The sequence below is a fragment of the Ambystoma mexicanum genome, chromosome 2q (genome assembly GCF_040938575.1).
Source record: "Ambystoma mexicanum isolate Mex_15411 chromosome 2q, UKY_AmexF1_1, whole genome shotgun sequence".
Classification (NCBI taxonomy): Eukaryota; Metazoa; Chordata; class Amphibia; order Caudata; family Ambystomatidae; genus Ambystoma; species Ambystoma mexicanum.
In genome coordinates, this window is record NC_090924.1 from 315,099,235 (window position 1) to 315,118,200 (window position 18,966).

Below are 18,966 nucleotides of genomic sequence, written 5' to 3' on the forward strand. Positions count from 1 at the left end.
CGGTCCATTCAAACACAGGGTACTTACCTTGAGTAATACTGTACAAAGTGAATTGGTTAGTTGTAGTATATTTTACGTGTGATTTCTGAATTAATAGAAGTGTCGTGTTGATAACAAATGGTTTAAAAATAAATGTACTTATATTTTTAACCTAAAACCTTGAGTCAGTGTTTGCTTGAGTCACAGTAATTGTGGTCCCTTTGTGTAATCTCTGCTACTGCTCATATACTCTTGAGATAAGCCTGGCTGCTCAGCTACTGCTACCACTTTAACATAGTAGTACAGGCTTGTACCAAAGGTAAAACTTGTATTGCCACCTGTGGTCTTAATTGTGTGTAGTGGTGCCTAAGGGCACGGCACAGGATTCTGCCTAACAGCCACAGACGACCTTGAAACCAAGTGGAGTGTTCTTATGTGGCAGAGGCATTGATGATGGCTGAACTCTGACCACTCAAATACTGACGCAGGAACTCAACGTCGATGAAGCAGCAGCCACCAGTGTTTACAAAAATGAGCCAGACGTCACAGCTCACAACATCACTAAAGATGTTGAAGTTCGCACTAGACTTCTTGGCGTCAATGTCTTTGGTGCTGAACCACTTGACACAAAGCCTGAAAAAGTCTGGTGAACTGAAATTGAAGGCAGCGGCCTTGAGTGAGCCAATGTGGGTTCTGACTGTGACCCACCACCAATCTCAATACACACCACACTCAACACCGGGGATGGCCAGCGCTGTATCTCCGAGTACAGCCATGATCTGTACATGATAAGAGTGGCAGTTTCTGATCCCTGATTTGTGGCGCACTCGCTGAAGGTGTCTTAGGGTGTGGTGGGAAAGAGATTGGCTCTATTGTCCGTTTCCTGCTCTCCCTCATTTTTACAGTGGCCTGTTACATTTTCTGAAAAACTACTGGTGTAGGTTTCTGAGAAGCCAACTTTAGTGTATCTGCAAAGGTTTACCACACTAGGCAATCCAAACTCTTGGTTATGAGTTATGAGGCTACCATGAAGGCTTACATTATGTTTATCATCAGCTTGGTATAAAATAAAGTCAAGATATACAAGGGTTTGTCAAGCAACAGATTGTCCACCCAGGCAAGTATAAAAACACGTTTTTAAGTACAGTAAGTAAATAAGACAGATTACGTTAGGATCCTAGAAAAAAGAACCATCATGCATACACACTCCCAATAAGGGGTCCCATTGGGACACCCACCACATTTGGAATTAGTACAGCTAAAAGTAATTACTGGAACAACGCCCTAATGTGGGGGTAAAAAGAAATGTTGATAGTAATCACAGACCTTAAGGCAGCACCATTAATCAGTAATTAAACGTAACAAGTCTAACCTTAACCTAAGAACAAGTGCTTAATAGAGTTCAACAAAAGCGACCAGTTTTGGCTACCTTCCGAGACTTAAAAAGTTAGTCAGGGTTCTCTCATAGGAGGCAACAGACTCAATGTGGCAGGCAGTGCTTTGGTGAGCAACACGTTTAGAAGTATTTATTTATTTTACTGTCCATTTGTAAGGCGCTTATACGTCACGTAAATTGTGTTTCAAAGCACCTCAAGTAGCCCAAAAGAAGGTTTTCTGCAGAAGAAAGGACAGCTACAGATCCTGGTCATGTAGGTGGACCCCAGACAGGATTTCCGTACCCAGGTTCCACCATCGAAGGTAAGAATGGGTAGCTGCAGTATTGGACTTGGATTTATGTGATATTTTTAGGAAAAAAAACCTGTGACTGGAAAAAACTATATATTTTTTGTGCATTTCTACGCACTTATATGTGGCGTGAGAATCCTGCATCGCCCCATACTCTCCTTACAATATTCATTACTCTAACAGACCCCCACATATAAATGCATTGAAATTGGCATTTTCGGGCACAGGATGTTCATCCGCAATATTTGGGGCGATACCTTGGACTTTAGGTCCAATGTTAATGAATGGGGAACAGAAACATGCATGTAAGCCAGCCACTCAAATCCTGATCGGAAAAGAAAATGACCCTAGTTAAATCTAGGCTGGTGGGGACAACTGCTCTTGCCAGAGGTTGCAATCCTGGAGGTTCCAGGGGGTGATGGTGCAGAGTGTTCCTCTTTTGTTTTATGACAGCTAGGTATGGCAGTTCCTATCTCTGTCAGCAAACAAGCAGTTCTGAAGATCATCAGACTGGTCTGAAACTGAAGAAGGGCCTGTGCCCCTTTGAGGACCTACAAGGCCCCACCAATGGGATGAGCAGATGAGGTGACCCTGCACAGCGTGTGCAGGCACGAAGACAAAGGCCGACAGGACTGTGGCTCCATTAGGACTTCACTTCTTGGTAGAGAACAGCAGAGCTACAAAATCCACGAGGCTGTGCTGGGTCCAAGCAATAGGAGGATTCCCCATTTTGAAAGATGTGAGCCAGGAGCATAGTCTTGGTGATGCAGGATTCAGAACTGCTTAGACCCACCAGTTCTGAGTAGGGGTACAGTGGAAGCTCTCTCCTGTCGATACAAGCAGAGCTTGGCTTAGCTGGAGATGGCTAGTACAATGGTTTTCTCAGCAGCAGTCTTCCAACAACCCTTCACAGACTCTTGTGGATCGTGTCCTTGACTTCAGTGGAAGACTAAAAGGAATGTCTCCAGATCCTTATCGGAAATACAGAATTCTGGGTTGGGGAAACCAGCCTCCCTACGAGGGGACCTAAAACGTCCAAAATCTGGGTCGCTGTCAAATCATGGAAAGCCATCTCAGATACTTTCATGACCTCAAGGTTTGGAATGCTTTTTGGGGCAAACTTTAACACTGACACACATGCACCCCACCTGGCTCTGGCCAGAGCCCGTGAATTCAATGATTATGTGCCATTTCCTATCCTTACTTTTGAGGAAGATGGTCAAAGGGACAGTGAAGAACAAAGATAGGGCTTAAACAAAAGCCAGCCATTTGAGCACTGTAGTGACCAAAAGGCTGCCATTATGTAAAACCTCAAAAAGGTGATCAGGAGTGTACACAAAAAGCATAGAATAAAAAATAAATAAAATAATAATAAAAAAATAAAAAAAAGGTACCAGTGTCACCAGCCTGTCTGGACATCACCAAGTATGCTGGGGAAGTGCCCATACAGTCAGAATCCATATGGGAGGTACTAGAGCTACACTGTTGACTTAAATGAGGGTAGCTTGAACCGTTAGCCTAAGAGACTTATCCTGTCCTCAAAAGAAAATGAGTTAAGAATGGGAGTGAGGTTACAAAGACCTCACTCCCAAAAATCAGGTCAGGGTCACAAAACAGTTAGCAAATGTGCTTGAATACCCACAAAGAGCTTGGAAAGGATTCTTTGTGCAGCTTTCCCAACAAGGCCTTTTACCCACTTTCTTGGCTGGTCTGTGATTGCGTGCTCTGGCTCCACAAATAGGATTTTCATGACCCTTTCTTTCCTGGTTGTATCTGTAAAGCCCTGACGAAATATAACCCTCTGAACTTAATGCACCAATACAAACAATATTCACACTCTTCGCGTGGGTCCAATTCACACGTGTTCCAACAGTATAGTTTAAAAAGACTTTTCCTTCTTTTATCAAAGATCCCTTGTTTAAGGTTGCTACCACGCCAATCGCTGTTTAAAACAGGCCACCTACCTAAAATCTGATTTTTCTCTCAGAAACAAATATAAGAGCAAAGCTCTCAAGGGGATGTCCTACAACGACTCTCAGTACGGTGACAGGGATGGAGTTAAAGATGCGCTGGGCCAGTGTTATTTGGGATCAAACAACCCCTACTGGCTTTAGAAAAGAGAATTAATATGGGGCACATACATAATGGATGTGAAGATATATTTATTGCTATAGGAAAATATGTTTTTTAACCAAGGCAATTCCTACTTCGCCATCCGGAAATAGACAAAAGGCAGGTGGTTCTATGAAAGATTCACTGCTGGAAAACATACTTACTTCTCTATGCCCTCTGTTTTCCCCAATACTAACGGGAGATTACCCAAATTACAATGTGGCAGGGAGAATAGGCAGCTAACTGAGAAAAGATCATAAGGAACATAGACAAGTAGCTTTGTGATACCAACTTGACTAAACTGAGTGTCGGTACTGGAACTTTAATCCAGGTAATAGTATTTGCAAAAAGCATGTTCACAGGTCACATGGCCACTATTCAGATCATACTTAGTGTGACATGGGGCTAGTAGGATATTGGAGGCGCGTTAGCTTTGATGGGCTATTAGGCTATTGGAGGTGCGTTAGCTTTGATGGAATAAGGGGAATGAGCCTGAATATCTATCTGGTGGGGTAGTCTCTGTCTCTTAACAGTCTGAGATGCAGGTAACCACCCATTTGAGATGCAGGCCTGACTTCCGGGAGTTAAAAGGTCTGTCTTGGACCAAATCCTCCTAGAAAGCCAACCCATGGCTCCAAATAAGATTATAAAGTGGAAGCATTTAACTAAATCTTGTTGATGTTTGGAGTAAAATGATTTGTTCGAAAGTAAAGACATTATTCCTATTCCCAATAGTATTTTTTGGCAAGTAAAACTGCATTAATTCTAAAAGAAATATTATTTTTTAAGGTGTCTGCGATACAAGTAATTCATGCAAATTAAAAGATTCATTTTGACCTTGAAGGGCCTTTTCAGATCAGGCAGTACCAATATTAAAGCCATTTCTTGTGGCACTGCTCTGCTCGTCTGCCACAACTCCTTTGGGCCCTGTCAGAGTGTCATAAAGTCGATCACTGAGCCTTTTTTATTTGGTATAGAGGCTGGTCCCTTGTTGCCTTGTTTTAATCCCGGACCTTTCAGTTGGTGCTATATATCCTGCTGGCTTCTTCTGGCTTCTTCTGTTTTACTGTGTTTTGTACTTGTTACCCCATGCGGGCGATTGTATCATGCTCAGACATACCTACGTTTGTTTTGTTTCGTGTTATGGCAAAATTAATAAAAAAGAGTGGTAAAAAAAATAAAAGGATATCAGGTGGTATTAATGATTTCTACATAAAGGCCATCACTTGCAACCAACATGGACTGTTGGAGGTCTGTTACAACAGAGTGTGGTGGGCACCCAATTCATGATTCTACATCCTTTCATCTTTAAACAAAATCCTTTACTCTGTCCACTAATCTTTCATAAGGCTTATGATCAAGCTGTGTGTTGTGTCTTGTGTTCCCTGCTTTCGTCCTGCATGAATGCTGAGAATGCCTGGTGGAACGTTATGCCTGTGGAATGTTGTGGTGTCAGTGCCCCTGTAAGCTCCATGAATGTCAGTTGGAGTGAAGCAGCTTGTGAGAGAGGAGGCCGGTGGATGTCTCCTGTGTATCATCCTACTTACTTACCCTTGGATTTACCTGATGTATATACCTTGTCACTGGAACGAAGTTAAGAAATCAACTTCCCTTACCCAAGTATCAGACCTTTCATTTCACCTCGCAACTCTGTGCAACCATGAGGTCGCGACAACCCCTAAATGTTGCCCGATATCCTGATGAAGTGCGTACGTTTCATTGTATGGCTAAAACCGGTAGCTATTTATACAGGAGCATCCGAAATATAGTTGGGTGCCAAAGTATCACTAGGTTTTACTTTTCTTGATAGCGGATGAAATAGGGGGCTTTAGTTATTGGAGTTGTCCGGCCTTGATATGGAGAATACTGCTTTTTGCATGCTCTCTATAAATTAGGAGTTAGTTGGATGACACAATTATGGTCTGTCTAGGTATTCAGCTCACTATGTTCACTAATCTAGGGCCAGCTTTTTTCTATTAAAAAAAAAAAATAATCAGTGATGGAATTAATGACGCACTGCCAGGGCTCGGAAAAGAGCTGTGATAGGTCTCGTTTGTTTTACAAAAATATAGACAGTATAGTTTCTCAGCACAGAGAGGTTGGATTTCCTTCAGTAATCTGTATGAGGAAACCACCATCCTAAAAAGAAACTCTAATGAGTTCCAAACAAAATATCAACCACTGCCAAAAGCTCAAAAACATGGAGACCAAATCAAACTGAACAACATTAATCTCAAAACGAGGGCGAGGGGCCTTATGTGAAGGAAGCAAATGCAGGTGCCTGTTGAAGTGCCTCCAGACAAGTGGGTCGAGTAGCCAGAGACAACGTTCATCAAAGTGACGGTAGGCTCCTTTGAAAGGAAGTTTAGACTTGCAAGATTCTACTTGAATACTATGCCTGGCAAGATCAGATACAAAAGAGTGCACTGTATCCCTCACTCAAAAGGTTCAATTACAGAACCGGAGTAATGGGCATTGATATTATAACCTTCTGGATAGTTTCCTGGCTGTTTGCATGCTGGGATGGAGTCATGGAGATCCTTCCTCGTGCTGTGTCATCAGGTCCTCCTGAAGTGATAAGAGCATGGGAGGGTGATCAAAAGAACTTCCAGGCCTGCAAAACAGTGCCAGGTCGTCCATCATAGAGTGTTCATCTTAAAGCTTGTAAACTAGTATGGACAACAATGGGAGAGAAGAAAGGCCATAGGGGAACACATTATTCCATGAGGGCATGAAGGCATTACTGAGGAAGTCAGGGCCCTAACATCCCCATGTAGCAAACAAAGGGCACGTGCCGCTCTCGGTAGTTGCATATAGATCACCTTTGGAAAACTTGGTGTGCACGATTTGGTGTGTCACCAGAGGTTTAACAGCTCTTACTCTTGGGTGGATAAGGGTGGAACAAAATCTTCTCAGGGAGCTTGCTTCTCAGTTGGAGTCCCAGGGAACATGGGAAGTCAATTGATGCATGTTGTGTCCCAGGAACAGGTAAAGTAGTCTGATAGCCAGATGACTGTGTTCCATTCAGCTTATTGCCACGGTATAAGGATTCCAATTTTTCTATAAAACAAACAGACACAACCTAATCAGAAAGAGCAGAGTGCAAAGGAGTGTTCCTATTACAGAAACATGGAGTACACTACCCCTAGATTAAGGTGTCTATCAGGGCATCGTGGGAAGGTGAAAGTTGCCACTAGTCCCATGTGCCCAAACAAATAGGACTACTCATCTGAAAACGTTTCTGAAGAATTACATTCTGTAAGGCCTTCACCAGCCTGATAAGTGTTATTACATGGCTAGACTGGCATTTTGGTGTAGCCAGTTTGGGCTTGTTTTCATATTGTGGCAGGGCATTTTTAATGGCAAACCCAGTAGGGGTATGTTCTTATGTGGGGATACTGCCATATATTTGCAGAACCAGCGTGGACATGTTTGTGTCATAATTGTTATTACTGGCATTATGGGCAAAGCAAATATGAGTATGTTCTTATATGGGAATACTGACATATATAGTTGCAGGCATCATGGAAAGGTTAGCACAGCCGGGTAGCACAGCAGCACGAAAATATTTGTATACTGGCATATATTGTGGACAAATGCATCATTAAAATGTGTTTGGGAAATGCTCCTATGCATGGTGGGGACTTGCATTTACTGGACTTTTTCACGAGGTACCTGTTGCCAAGCACTCACTGGTTAAGGAGTGCGGCCCCCACCGTTGTGGAGGCGGAGCCATGTTACGGGGACCGAGGGAGAAAGGGGGTTTCTGGGTAAGGCGCGGTAGGCGCCAGTATTGATGTTACGGAGAGTGAATAAAGAGGTTGTTCCAGTATCTCCGTGTGCGCGTCCTCCTTTCCTGGCCTGTAAGAGGCAACACTGGCGACGAGGCCATTTCCGTGCGCCCACGGAGTCCTCCTTTCGGCAGTCCGCCGTTCCTCCGTGGCTTTCCGCCACTTCCGCTCTGCGTGCGTGTTCGAGGCCGTCCCTGTTGGCAATCCGCCAGTTCCTCGCTCTGGCTGCGACTGGGCCTCCTCCTGCCCCTCCACCTCCTACACGGGCGGCAGCTGCTGGCCGCATATGAACACGCTGCGTTTTCTCTCTCTCTCTCCCGCACTGCATCGGGAGGCACGACTTTGGACCCTGGCAGTCCGCCTGGTCCCCACGTGGCTACGAGTATGCCAGGGAGTGTGCAGCTGGGCCCTGGCCATCCGCTGTGGGCCCCCCCTATGTCGCGTGCCGGCGAGCCTGCCCACGCCCTCCAGCGGCCCAACCAGGACGTTTGGCGTTGTCCTCATACTGCCAGCGAAGCCCCAGCAGTGCTGAGTGCCATCCCTCCCTACAACGTCTGTGACGCTGCATGCCCATCTGTGGCATCTGACCTCCCAGGTGGGTGACGCACCGCCAGCCTAACCAAAGCATCCGCAAGGGCCGAGCACACACCCACGGGTCCCCACCTTCTGGCATCATGAGCAGATCGGGCTCCACCTCAGGGTCCAACCCTGGGTCACCTACACCAGCTCATATTGTACAGCCGATTCAGCTGCGACTACCCCCGCCTTTCACCATGACTCCACAAGCCACGAAGGGGCCCAGATGGACTGACTGGATGGAAGATTTCCAGCATTACGTGAGGGGGTCTGGTGATGGTAATTCCCCCAATATTAGGGACATCTTCCTCAATCTGGTAGGGGGTGAGATAAAGACTGTGGTCAAGACCATCCCTGCAGCTGAACAGAACACTTTCAAGGATTTGATCAAGGCTCTAGATAGACTTCTCATCATAGAAGTTAATTGTGACTATGAACGTTACCTATTCAACAAGTGCACCCAAATGCCACAAGAGACAGTCGACGAATTCATAACCCGCCTAAGAGTAAAAGGCGCAAACTGCCAATTCAACGCATTCTCGTTGGATGAAGCTATAAGATTGAGGGTCATTGAAGGGGTCCTATCCTCTGCTCTCTAAAAACAACTCCTGAAAAAACCCCTCACCATCCAGGAAGTGAGCGAGCTTGCTCGCATACACGAGAGGGTTGATGCCCAAGCTACATCCATGGGCAATCCGAGCAACCCCAAGCAAGACACAGCGGAACTGGTCGCAACCATACAGCCATCTCGTCCAGGTGACAGAGGGTCACAATCATACAGAACTCAAACCATCCAAGCTCCTCGCCAACAGAGACAGTGCTATCGTTGTGGGATGTCCTTTCCACATGCAGGCTCATGCCCAGCTTTATCACAACGGTGCACGAACTGCGGAAGAGAAGGACATTTTCACTCGGTGTGCCGAGAAGGCATACCATTTCCCCCGGCGAGGCCCCAAACGCCTGTCAGGCCATTCTTCCGTCCGCCACCTCCACAATATATCCAACCCAGATACTACCAACAAGGCCAGGGACAGAGGCGATATGTCAGGGCCATCGACGAATACCAAACGCAGGGGTACCCACTACAGCCAGAGCAGGCTGATCGGACCAAATATTTCATGGACGAATATGACCATCCACCAGAGGAATACAGGCCTGAGACTCTCTACCGGGACGAGCAGGGAGCCGCATACGACATGCCACATGACCCATATCACCAGGACGAGTTTGTCAATCTCATACTCGACACTGAAGAGGCCAGAGAAGCCCCAAAAATCCCCATCAAAATGGGAAACAGCCAATTTCAATTCATGATTGACTCAGGCGCTACTGTCAACATAATGGGCGAGCAGGACTATGCCAAACTACCGAACCCACCGGCACTCGAACAATCTCGGTCAAGGATATTTCAGTGGGGAGCTACCACCCCCCTACCAACGGTAGGATGTTTCACACAACGCCTCCTCCTGAATGGCCGGAAAGTTGACACAACAATACACATTATCCGGTCACTTGCCAGAAGCCGATGCCTACTCAGCTACCACACGGCATCCCGCCTGGGGTTGATTGAAATACACGTGAGGCCGGGAGACTCCATCACAGCGACCTCCGAGAGCACAAACATGAGAGACACAGTTGGCACCATAGCATGCTGCCAGTCGCAAAACCTGGTCACACAGCTTGACATCACAAGGGATTTCCCCAACCTTTGCATGGGGCTGGGCAAACTCAAGGCCCCTCCCATCCGACTCCACATCGACTCATCGGTGAGGCCGGTACCGCAACATCCCCGGAGAGTAGGTTTTCACCTGCAAGCGGCAGTATCAGACGCACTCCAACAACTGCTGTCTGATGGCATCATCGAACCAGCCACAGGTCCGACACCATGGGTATCCCCACTCGTGGTTGTACCCAAGGAGGGAGGAAAGATCCGTTTGTGTGTGGACATGAGGGTGGCAAACACTGCTATTCAGCGCGAGAGGCATCCGGGACCGTGCATTGAGGACATGATCGTGCAACTGAACAACGCACGGATGTTCTCCAAACTCGACCTCAACCAAAAATACCATCAGCTGGAGTTACATCCGGAATCCAGACCCATCACGACGGTTGCGACTCACGACAGTCTCTACAGGTATCGGCGTTTGAACTTCGGGATCTCAGCAGCCGCGGAAATCTTTCAGGAGGCCATTCGGCAGGTGATCAGATCCATCAAGGGCACACTGAACTACAGTGACGACATCCTCGTCTTTGGATCATCAAAAGAGTCTCATGACAAAGCCCTACTCGCCGCGTGTGCAGCACTCCAGGAAGGGGGCCTCACTCTCAATATTGCCAAGTGCCGTTTCAGCAAGACAAAGCTGAAATTTTTTGGACACATCTTTCCCAGCGAAGGGATGATGCCGGATCCCGACAAGGTTGACACAATCACCAACTTGGGTGAACCGCGACAGGTTGCAGACGTTCGCTCTTTTCTCGGCATGGCTGGCTACTGTGCGAGGTACATACCACACTATGCGTCCCTTACCGACCCACTAAGGAAGCTTCTCCAAAAAGAAACTGTGTTTGAGTGGACCCCTGCGTGCCACCAGGCATTCTCTGACATCAAGCGTGCCCTGATGGAAGCACACCGCCTGGCCTATTTCAATCCTTCATGGCACACTGAAATCGTGGTGAACGCAAGCCCGGTGGGCCTTGGGGCCATCTTAGCCCAAACCAGCAGCGCGGATGTCCACCCGAGACATGTGGTCGCCTATGCGAGCAGGGCCCTGTCCACCCCGGAACTGGCTTACTCCCAGGCGGAGAAGGAGAGTCTAGCTGCCGTCTGGGCGTGCGAACATTTCCATGACTTCGTCATTGGGAAAAAGTTCACTTTAATCACGGACCACCAGGCCTTGTTATCGCTTTTTGGCAACCCGCACACCAAGATGCCCCCTAGAATCGAGCGGTGGGGAATCCGCTTACAAGAATATGACTATGACATCCTGCATCGACCCGGGGGTGACCTTAACCCCGCTGACTATCTGTCGCGACACCCAGTTGGGTCCCCACTGACTCGGAAGGGAGACATCGCCTATGTACAATACATAGCGTCCAACTCGCTACCACTGGCGCTGTCCCTGGAGAGTTGCCGCCGCATCAGCGGCTGACCCCACCACGGCACTTGCCATCAGCCTCACATTGACCAACAAATGGAGGGATCATCACAGAGCAATGCTGGCACACCCAGGGGTGTGCAGACAGGAAATTGAAAGGCTGGCCAGGGTACATAGCGAACTGGCCGTCAAGGACAACAACATCCTCCTCAGAGGGTGCAGGATTGTGATCCCCGCCACGCTCAGGAACGAAGTAGTCAGTACGGCCCACGAGGGACATAGAGGAGCGGAGAACACCAAAAGACAGCTGAGGTGCCATGTCTGGTTCCCGTTCCTAGACGCGGCAGTAGAAGAACGGGTGAAGAACTGCCATGCCTGCCAGTGCACGGCTCCTGCGGAACATCCACCCCCGCTCCAACACACAGATACCCGATCGGCCGTGGGAGCGTGTAGCCATGGACTTCTATGGGCCCACGGAGGCGGGTGACTACCTCCTGCTCCTAATAGACAAACATTCACGATTCCCGATCGTCAAAACAGTCACCACCACCGCATTTCCTCAAGTAGCAGCAGCAATAGAGGAGGTATTCAGCGAGTGGGGGATCCCCAAAATAGTCAAATCTGACAACGGACCCCCGTTCATTGGATATGAGTTCGGAACACTAGCGGAACACCTAGGGTTTGAACACATGAAGATAACTCCTCGCCACCCACAAGCGAATGGGATGGATGAACGCTTCATGGCGTCGATCAAGAAGACAAGACAAAGAGCCAGAGTAGAAGCAGTCGATCCGCACCAGGCACTGTGCCGACTCCTACGGGACTACAGAAACACTCCTCATGAAGCCACCAATAAGACACCTGCCAAGCTAATGCTTCGCTACAAAGTGCGAACCCGCATACCGCGCAATCTGTCCGATGAGGAGCTGCCTGACATGGACGTACTCCGAAGGGACGCAGAAGCCAAAAAGAGAGCAAGACTAGAGACAGATGCTCGCCGCCATGCGGTGATACAAGATTTCTACATAGGGGACGAAGCACTCGTCCAGCAACCAACGCCCAGGAAGACAGATCCGCGGTTTGCTCCAAGCCCCATGAGTGTAACCGCAGTGAAAGGCACAATGGTGACGGCCGAGGATCAGAGCAGAGCTGTCACCAGGAACTGTCAACAATTCAGACACTACATCAGACGAGAGGGAACGGAACCGCTCCAGCGGTCGACCTCTCCAGAACCGCGAGAGTCGCGGGATGACCTGTGGATCCCTCCGGGAGGAGACCCAGGAGGGACAAGCTGGGAAGTGAGAACCACGGAACTGCAAGAGCCAGGTGACCAAGATGAGAGGCCACGGAGAGCTGTAAGGAAACCTATGAGAGTTGTTGAAGAATGTTGATTTCGATGTTTGAATATATTGTTCGGGGGTGATGTTGCCAAGCACTCACGGGTTAAGGAGTGCGGCCCCCATCATTGTGGAGGCGGAGCCATGTTACGGGGACCGAGGGAGAAAGGGGGTTTCTGGGTAAGGCGCGGTAGGCGCCAGTATTGATGTTACGGAGAGTGAATAAAGAGGTTGTTCCAGTATCTCCGTGTGCGCGTCCTCCTTTCCTGGCCTGTAAGAGGCAACAGTACCCTACAAAACTAATTGTAAACTATCTGAATTTTTACCCAGTTTTTCACTTAAAGTGCTCTGTAAAATGTACCATTTTTACCCATTATTCGAAAAATGTTTTATGTTTTCAGGGAAGGACACTCCCCTGTCACCCCCTCACGCACTGAGCCACCATTGGTTGGTTCTGGCTCCCTCGCTGTGCTCGGTCGCTCTGCCCTATATGTGGCAAATATTTACGCTTCTCCAATTAAAACATTCACTGGCTGTCACTGGTACCCCTGCCAGTAGTTCTGGCGTGGAAGCAGTGCTTACAGAGCAACCTAGTAGCCAAAACTAAAAAAGGGCAGGAGGGACAACCCCAAGAGTTGGACAAGTGTGGAGAAAATAATTTTTGCAACAATGTTCGTTCTGGACAATGCGAAAGCATATCCAGTCTCTTGTTTGTGGAGAAAGGGACTGGATGTAAAAGTCGGCCATCTATTATTTTTACTTTAAATAAACGATCACCTGCGTCGTATGAGTGGACACTGAAAACTTAAACTGAGAGAGCGACATATCAGTACTCTGTATCTCAAATAAACATATAGAATGCACACTATTATACCACTCTGTCTAACTTGTAGTCAAAAGAAACATTTCCGACATTCATGCATGCCCTTTTATTTCACAGAGACTGCACAATTATCCATTATTCAGCTACCAGTTAGAACAGCGTAAAGAGGGCTCTTACACAATGAGTGGCCAGGTCAATATCTATCGCTCTTGTTACCTGACACGTTTCTTTTTTCGCAGTGGATCGACAAAGATCTGACGTTCCGCTACGTAACAGTTATGCACAGTAAACAACATGACAATCATTAATATGGAAAGCCAACCCTTCTAGTGAGTGGCCTCAGTGAGTGTGAGACTTACCGGACGAGACAGATTTTGATGCAGATCTGAGAGAGCTGTGAAATTCTGCTCGGAAATGAAGGCCATCATTGATTGCTAATGGGAAAGGAGACAAGAAAAAAAACTATTCAGAATAACAGTCAAGATATGGGTAAACAGCAGGCAGGTAGTTTTGTACATGTGGCCCCATGTGACTAGAGAGAAAGGCAAAATTAAACCATTCTTACAACTGGTGTTCCATTCACTTTAATATGACATCAAGTGAGAAGGCGGTTTCGCGGAGAAAGCTGCCGGTTCCAATTGTGCTATGATTACTTGTGGAGGACTTTTGACACGCCCTCTAACTGCATCACCTACAAAATCTGCCCCCTGCGCACGCGCTCACAGCAAGTGAGCTCAAGTGAGAAGGCGGTTTGGCGTTCTGGAGTAATTGCAGATCATATCTGATCATATGGTGTTGACGTCCTTAAACTTGGCTTCACGCGCAGTAACAGCCTCCCAGAAACAGTCCATCAAAAACAAAAGTTCATGGGTAAAACACCCCTAATACAAAATATTCAATATAAAAATGTATTGTTTAAGGTAACGCCTGGCTGTTTTTTTCGAACTGACATTTTAGACAGTGAAGTAAGTACTAGCATAGTGAGCCAAGATTAGCTCGAGTCTCCAGTATTAGCTGTGGCCTGACATTTAATAGTAAATTGTTAAGCGGTAGTAGCCAGTCTCCACAGCAAACCAATATTGGGTTGCCTTTCACCTTCTCATATACTACAAGGAAGACACGAAAACAGTGTTGTGTGTTACAGAACTTGCTGTTAAATGAAGATTCTCCCTTTCACTAGTAAGTGAAATTAAGGGCCCGGTTGTGAGAGGTATTGTAATGGCGAACAAACAGAAAGGAAAAAGGATATATAACCACTAGAAACGCTTTGGTTTAACCAAAAAAGGATGATTCCGCTAAAGCTTATGGGCTCACGACAGAGGACCAGAGGAATGAGGAGGTGAGAAGAGTGGAAAAGAACGTATACACAGCCACAAGGAAAATTACTTCATACTTCCACATGAGTAAAAGAGACAACAAAATCCCGGAGGGGAGTTGAACTCGGAAGGAACTAATAAGTATGATACCTCACGGTTTTACTGAAATGGACAATAATTCCCTCCTAAACTTATGTTTTCACTCCAAACTAACATAGCAGCACAGGTCGTACCACTCTTGCACATAGACTTAGTCACTCACTCCCTCCACTCAAATCTCTGCTGGATTGGTAAGTGTAAACAAGCAGAAAGAGTTAGCAGCAGCCTGCAATACTGCGGATAACAAGGTCTGTAAGGATAAAAGCCTTCCAGACTCAGACATCATAGTATCGAAGATGTCCTTCCTTATCCCCAAAGTCAGAAAGATTGTCAAACAGTGTCTGCATATTTGTAAAAATCTACAGCTCCGACTGTGTTAGATAGATCACAATTACTTTAGGAGCATTGACTGCGGATTGAATAGACATGGTAAAATAAGCCAATTTAGCTCATTTTTTAAAAACTTAATTTTATTTGCATTTGTATAGAGAAGCACAAGTTACTTTCTTACCTGGTAACGTTCTTTCGATGGGATGGTCTGACGACGTATTCCATATCTATGACAGGTAATGTCCACAGCTATGCTGCTTCGGAAAATCTGCGGCGTCTGCGTCGATGACGTCGATGCGCCGTCCCCGAGGACCTCCTCCGACGGCCGACGTCACCCGATGTGATAAGTAGGATGCACGACGCCCATAGCCTCAGTTATAGTTTTTTCCCCCAGAACGTGTGCCACCAGTTTTCTGCCAGTCAGACACACAAGGCCTTGCAGAACGTAAGCTGCAATCGCAAAAGAAATTCTGCAGCGGGGAAGGTAGGGAGGGAGCGATATGGAATAAGTTGTCGGACCATCCCATCGAAAGAACGTTATCAGGTAAGAAAGTAACTTGTTCTTCGAGGGGATTGGGTCCTCCGACGTATTCCATATCTATGACAGACTCCCAAAGCAGTACCAAGCAAGGAGGTGGGAAAATAATTTAAAACACAAATTTAGCATGCCCAATCAAATTGCGGAATATAGGACTGCCTTGCCAAAGGCCAGATCCTGCCCTCTGATGGAACCGAGGGAGTAGTGACGTACAAAAGTATGTACTGAAGCCCAGGTGGCTGCATCACAGATGTGACGAATCAGAACACCCCGCTGCAGGGCAGTAGACGCAGCCACTCCCCTGGTAGAATGGGCCCCCAAGCCAGCCGGAGGGTCCTTTCCCGCCAAGCGGTAACACTCGGAGATAGCTAAAATAATCCAACGAGACGAAATCTGTTTCGTCACAGCTTGTCCCAAACGCTTTCCAGCATAACCAATGGAAAGTTGATCGTCCACTCTGACCCAGTACATGCGCGAAATATAAAAGCTCAACGCTCTCCTAGGATCAAGCCTATGGAGCCTCTCCTCTTCCTTACCAGGATGTGGAGGAGGATAGAACGCCGGAAGAACCACTTTCTGGCTCAAATTAAATTCCGAAACCACCTTCGGAAGAAAAGAAGGACGAACTCTACGGACAACACTGTCCTTATGAAACACAGTGAAGGGTGGCTTAACTGAAAGTGCCTGTAACTCACTCACTCTGCGAGCGGAAGTAACCGCAACCAAAACACAGTTTTAAGAGTTAGCAGTCTCAAAGGGCAAGAATGTAAAGGCTCAAACGGAGCACCCATAAGAAACTTAAGAACAAGGTTCAAATCCCAACCGGGCACCAGAAAAGGTGACGGAGGGAACACATTAGTGAGCTCTTTCAAAAACTTAGAAAGCAAAGGGATTTTAAAATAAGAACATTCTTCAGACGAGCGCTTAAATATGGACAGCGCTGCCAGGTAACCTTTAATGGTCCCCACTTGCAAGCCCCTTTGGGCCAAAGAAAGCAAAAAAGACAGAAACATGGGAATGTCACATTCAAAAGGATCCACATTCTTAACTCTACACCAGTCGCAGAACTTTCTCCAACGGCAACGGTACAGAGACTTTGTTGCCGGCCGCCTGGGCAAGAGCAACACCTCCATCACGTCTTCAGGGAGGTCCCAATCCTTATACCTCAACCTTTCAGAAGCCAAGCGTGAAGGTTGAGGGATCTGACCTCTGGATGGAGGACCTGACCCCCCCCCCGTGAGAGCAGATCGTCTCGGTAGGGAAGATGACGTGGAGGGCAGATGGACAAGTCGAGAAGGCCGGAGCAATGAGGATCATCTGGGAACCGAACCTCCGTAACCTCTGCAGTACTTGCAGGATGACGGGGACTGGAGGAAACGCGTACAGCAGTGGGAATGACCACTCCACCACGAACGCGTCTCCTAAGGCTCCTTTTGGAGGAAATTCCTGCGAGCAAAACCTTTCACACTTCTGGTTGACACTGGAGGCGAAGAGATCTACTTGAGGGGTCCCCCAAAGGGCAAAGATCTCCAGGAGAATCTCCTGAGCCAGCTCCCATTCGTGAGAGATCGTGCTCTGCCTGCTCAGAGCGTCCGCCGTCTCGTTGTCGTCTCCGGCCAGATGAACAGCCGAGATCGAAACTTCCTGCTGGATGGCCCAGAACTCGAGTTGCATCACCTCCCTGCACAGAGGAAGTGACCCTGCCCCCCCCTTTTGTGGAGGTAGTGCATGGCCACCGTGTTGTCCGTTAGAATCAGGACACTCTTTCCTCGCACAGTCGGCAGAAAAGCCTTCAGGGCAAGCCTGACGGCCCTCAGCTCCAACAGATTGATATGGAGTCTGGACTCCGACGGAGACCAACAACCGCTGACTTGTCAACTCGTCGGCATGAGCTCCCCATCCCGTGACGGATGCATCCATCACGATCGTCACCTCCGGCCAGGGCAGCCAAAATGGGGCCTCCTTCATCAGATTGCCTTCGACGGCCCACCACAGAAGGTCCTGGGCGACCAAGGGCGGTACCTGAACAGGGTCCGAAAGCCTGCTGGAGGACTGAGACCACTGGAGCTTGAGTGCCCACTGCAAAGATCTCATCCGCAGACGAGCCTCTGGCGCCAGAAGAATGCAGGATGCCATGAGGCCAAGCAGTCTCAAGAACTCGGACGCTGGGAGATTCTGGACAAGTTGAAACTTGTGCACCATCTGCTGAATGTGAAGAGCCCTCACCTGGGGAGGAAAACACTGCCCCAGGGATGTGTCGAGCACTGCTCCGATGTACTGGAGCCGCTGCGTTGGTGTCAAATGGGACTTCTTTAAATTGAGGGAGAAGCCCAGCTTGTGAAGGGAGTGGCAGGTGACGGACAGATGATCCAGGACTTGCTCGGGAGAGCTCCCCTTGATCAACCAATCGTCCAGGTAGGGGTAGACGTGAATCCCCCCTTTCCTGAGATGCGCTGCCACCACCACCATGAGCTTGGTGAAAACCCTCGGGCGTAGGTCAATCCGAACGGCAGGACCCGAAACTGAAAGTGCGAGTCGCCAACCGCGAACCTCAGGTACTTCTTGTGCTTGGGATGGATCGGCACATGGAAGTAAGCATCCTTGAGGTCGAGAGACACCAACCAGTCCTGAAGTTGAAGGGCCTGGAGGTCTGGAGAGAGAGTAACCATCTTGAACTTGTCCTTCCTGAGGAGTTTGTTCAAACCGCGCAAGTCCATGATGGGTCTCAATTCCCTGTCTTTCTTCGAAATCAAAAAATAAGGGGAATACCATCCCTTGTTCCTCTCCGCTACAGGCACCAGTTCTATGGCGCCTTTCTCCAGCAGGGCTTGAATTTCCTGCGCAAGGAGCAGATCCGGACGCTTCAAAGAGAGGTTCCCAGGTGGATTGTCGTGAGGCCTCTGCCGAAAAGGAAGACAGTAGCCGTGGGTTATGATCTCCAGAACACACACATCTTAAGTAATGGCTCGCCACTCTACAACATGCTGCGCCAACCTTCCCCCAACCGGCGGACCATGGGACCTGGCCTCATGACTGAGTGGTAGCGGCTGCGGCGTTGCCTGAGGGCAAAGAGGCAACTGCCCGAGCGGCCTTGCACCTCGAGTACCCTTGTTTCCACCTCTGGCACTCTTACGGTGGCCTCTTTGACTGCTAGCTCCTCTCGCTTTAATGAAGGACGAGTAATAGCGAAAGGAACCTCCCCTCCATTGCTGTCCCCTAGGACGAAAAGGCAGAGGTTGGCGAACTGCAGCGCCCAACAACTTTGCTGCAGCTTTGGAGGTCTG

At 48.1% G+C, this 18,966-nt stretch overlaps 1 protein-coding gene across 1 annotated transcript in view; it reads right to left on the reverse strand.

Moving 5' to 3' along the window:
* Window positions 1–18,966, reverse strand: part of MEIOB (meiosis specific with OB-fold) — a 1,713,677-nt gene that overhangs the window by 1,482,879 nt on the left and 211,832 nt on the right. The window contains exon 2 of the mRNA XM_069647289.1: window positions 13,759–13,833. Coding sequence (XP_069503390.1) covers window positions 13,759–13,827 — 69 coding nt within the window. The 5' untranslated portion in view covers window positions 13,828–13,833. The remainder of the gene's footprint in view (window positions 1–13,758; window positions 13,834–18,966) is intronic.